The sequence below is a fragment of the Somniosus microcephalus genome, chromosome 9, assembly GCF_052327205.1.
Source record: "Somniosus microcephalus isolate GS21.2 chromosome 9, FLI_Smic_1.0, whole genome shotgun sequence".
Taxonomy (NCBI): Eukaryota; Metazoa; Chordata; class Chondrichthyes; order Squaliformes; family Somniosidae; genus Somniosus; species Somniosus microcephalus.
This window is the reverse complement of record NC_140995.1, coordinates 122,888,242-122,892,000: the sequence shown is the minus strand read 5'-3', so window position 1 is coordinate 122,892,000 and position 3,759 is coordinate 122,888,242. Positions and strand designations below refer to the sequence as shown.

The 3,759-nt window shown below is 39.4% G+C and overlaps 1 protein-coding gene across 1 annotated transcript; it reads right to left on the bottom strand.

Moving 5' to 3' along the window:
• Positions 1–1,615: 1,615 nt before the first annotated feature.
• On the bottom strand, positions 1,616–2,726 carry LOC147112645 (trace amine-associated receptor 1-like). The gene has a single exon (XM_085996223.1). It carries the CDS (start codon positions 2,654–2,656, stop codon positions 1,616–1,618), a length of 1,041 nt encoding a protein of 346 aa, XP_085852349.1. The 5' UTR covers positions 2,657–2,726.
• Between the last annotated feature and the right edge of the window lie 1,033 nt (positions 2,727–3,759).

The window sequence follows — 3,759 nt, the reverse complement described above, 5'->3', positions numbered from 1 at the left end:
TTACCCAGATTAAAATTGATGCTAATAGAAAAATATAAAATGCTGGATACACTCAGCAGGTCAGGCAGTATCTGTGGGGAGAGAAACAAAGTTAATGGGGTCGATATTAATTGACCCGTGGAGTCGGGATTGGAGGCGTGCGGGGTGTTAAAGTCCCAAATTCGGGGGTCCCGACACCATCCCGGCTCAACCCGCCTCCATGTAAGTTTCAAAGGAGGTGGGTATCCGGCCTGCACTGGGACCTGCCTACACGAGGCGGGAAGGGATTAGTGCCAATTAACTGCCGGTTAGCAGGTAGTTAACAGGCAGTTTTTAGCCTAATCCCTATTTTAAAGCTGGAAGTGTGGGATTCCCGATGGCTCCAAACCACGGCAAGTTAGAGGAGTCGGGCCGTCGGGTTGAAGGACTTGGGGTCGAGATGCCGGTGTTCAGGTGAGTAATGTGTGCATGAGTGCAAAGGTAAGTGTGTTTGGTGTGTGTAAAGTGTGTAAAGAAGTTTGAATTACCTGTACTTACCTTTTCAGCCTTCCTTCCTCTAGGTTTCGGGAGTCCATCATCTAGGCACAGAAAGCAGAATGGTTGCAAACTGTCAAAAGTGACAGCCTGCAGCTTTCTGTGCCGGTGAGATTTCTAACTGAGTCTGTGTAGAAGGACTCAGGTTAGAAGTAAGACTGTCAGTGTTTGACAGCTTCAAACAGCTGTGAAACACTGATATTTCATCTGTCAAAACGTCTTGACAGATGAAATTTCAGTCTGTGACGTCACCTGTTGCCGGGTGGCCCTTAATTGGCCTGCTGAGCCCGCTGGGCGTGCTCAACAAGGTCAATCAAGTGAAAATCGTGTGGATTGGCCGCATCTCGATGGAGCCGGGACTACAACCCCGAAAGTTGTAGCCCCGCCTCCTTCCCGACTTCTGAATGAAAATCAACCCCAATGTTTCAGGTCGATGACCTTCAGTCAGAACCCTCTGATGTAAAATTAAAATTGATGCTGTTCCTTTCCCAAGTTTAAAGTGGAAGATCAGAGATGACTGTGGATTTTTGGGACCTGTATTAGAAGGCTCCTCTGACCAAAGATTAATTGTGATAGGGGCTTTCTTTGATCAAAGTGTGATTGGGGATAGTATGCTTAAAATGCAATAAAGACATACCTTCACTGATGATTCAATGGGGCTCAGTGTAAGGCCAGGATTTGGGAATTCTTACATTTAGGATCACGGCCCCTGGTCTCACCCCTCTTATGTTGATGGCTGTGGATTTTCGGGGCCTGTGTACATAACAATGTTACCTTGTTTTGTGAGGTACTTGCCTGGTTCTGATACTTCTTTGTTTAAATTGTAAATATTGTAGTGATTTTAGCTTATACTAGTCTTATCTGGTGTGTAATGTTTGCATGTTCAAACTGATAGGGGACACAATGGGAATCCTGCATAAATACCAAAAATAGTGTTATTATATAATAGGATAATTAGGGGTTAATTCTGGATGATGCAACCTAAACTGTATTCTCACGGCACATGATGGGCTCAAGTTGCTCACAGGGAGCAAACTAGTCAAAGTGACAAATAGCTTGTTTAGTGTCCACTTTTACACGCTGTTTACTATTTCTGTATATTTTACTCACAGGACAAGTCCATTTTAGAAGAAACAGGTTGAAATATTTTGCACGTCCAAATGATTCTAACAGCTTTTCTAAACCAGGAAAAGAAGAAGCCATAGATTATGGGATTGAAAGTAGAATTCAAGTAACCAAACCAAACAAGAGCATCAAACAACACAGGCGGGGTTGAATAATTAACAAGAGCCTCCATTGTGTTGCAAATGAAAAATGGAGACCAACACATCAGGAAGACACCCATCACTATTCCTAGAGTTTTGGTAGCTTTTCTTTCATTGTTTCGTGAAAGTCTACTTCTGTTTTCTGTGATATTTTGAACTTGAATTGTTATTCCGTTTATGCTTCTGACATGTTTTATAGCCACAAAATATATCTTACAATAAATACACAACATGGTGACTCCAGGGATGCAAAAGGAAATCATTGAGGCAACCACCCCTGATATTTCACTAAATATAAGCATGCAGCTCCCATAGCAAGCAATATTATTGTAGTAAAATTCCTCAATTCCTTTTATATTTAATTCTAAAAAGATTAAGCCAAAAGCAAATACAGCTGAAACAGCCCAACTCATGAAGATCATCATCTGTACTGAGAAGAAAGTCATTCTTATTTTGTATCTCAGTGGGTCACACACTGCATAGTAACGGTCAATAGAGATGAAACACAGATGCAATATCGAAGCTGTGCTGAGCATAACATCACAGCTGGAGTGAATCTTGCAAAACAACTGCCCTAAATACCAACACGTTTCTACAGATCTCACCATGCTGTAAGGCATAACCAAGAATCCCAGCAGAAAGTCAGCGGTGGCCAAAGAAAGAATCAGATAATTGGTGGGCGTGTGAAGGTATTTGAAATGGGAAATTGAAATAATGATTAACATGTTACCAATGACAGTAAAGAGAATTAATAGCAGCAAAACTATATACATTGAAGACCGAAGGATGTTTGATCGGGTTGCTTTAGGGCAAGATCCATTTACAAATTCATAACAGTATTGAACAGTTTCTGTTGTCTCAAAGAGATTTGTGTCCATTGTGCTTCCTTTCAAAGGCTCGTTGGTTTTTGATTTCTCAGCCTAGTCCTAAGCCTTTATTGAAGTCTATTCTTTGCTGCTTCTCTTCATCACATCAACATGCACTAGAAGAGGTGCAAAACAACAACAAATAATATATATACTTCAATTCCACTGTATACTCTATCAAACTAAAATGTTTGAAGTATCACAAGTTTATGTAAATTAAACAATCTTTTATGATTATTCAGTAAAATCTGACATACTAGAAATACTAGTCTTTTTACCAAAGCATGTTACTTTTTCCAAAATATGTTTGATTTTATTTCAAACCTCAGAACATTCTCATGACATTATTGGTGATGTATACCCAATCCAATAGCAATGTTATTGATTTCTAGACAGCATAAATAGATGAGTATCGAGTTTGATCAACAAGATCTTTTATAGAAACAGCATAATTAAATATTCTTAGTTGCTTCTTAGGGACCAGCCACTTAGGGCTCAGATGAGGAGGAGGAATTTCTTCACTCAGAGGGTGGCGAATCTTTGGAAGTCTCTACCTCAGAGGGCTGTGGAGGCTCAAAACTAAGATCGCTAGATTGTTGGGCACTAAGGGAACCAAGGGATATGGGGAATAGGCGGGAAAGTGGAGTTGGTGTAAAAGTTCAACCAGGAGCTTATTGAATGGTGCAGCAGGCTCGAGGGGCCGTATGGCCTACTCCTGCTCCTAGTTTATGTTCTTCTGATATATTGCTTAATATCAGTTTTATATCCAAAATAACAGACTCTGTAATGGATTTTATTTGCGACATAGAAAAAGGTTTGCCTGAATAAATTACATCATCCAAGTAGACAAATTGTGCTTTAACATCCTACAATATTTTATAATAGTATATAAAGTATAGATATAGCAATATATATGTATATATATATTATATATATATAGATTAACTTACCTTTATTTTATAAACATATTTATGGAAATCCTCTTTTGTCGGAGGTACATATCCACAATGGTTTAATTCTCATTCATCCCAATGTCTGATGGTGATACTCTGTGGAGCAAGTTGAGTTCAAATAGTTAGATATGTCAGTATTTATCACACAACAATAAATGATAC

Excerpts from the sequence above, each read along its gene's own strand:
- LOC147112645 (XM_085996223.1), bottom strand. The coding sequence starts at position 2,656 with ATGGACACAAATCTCTTTGAGACAACAGAAACTGTTCAATACTGTTAT.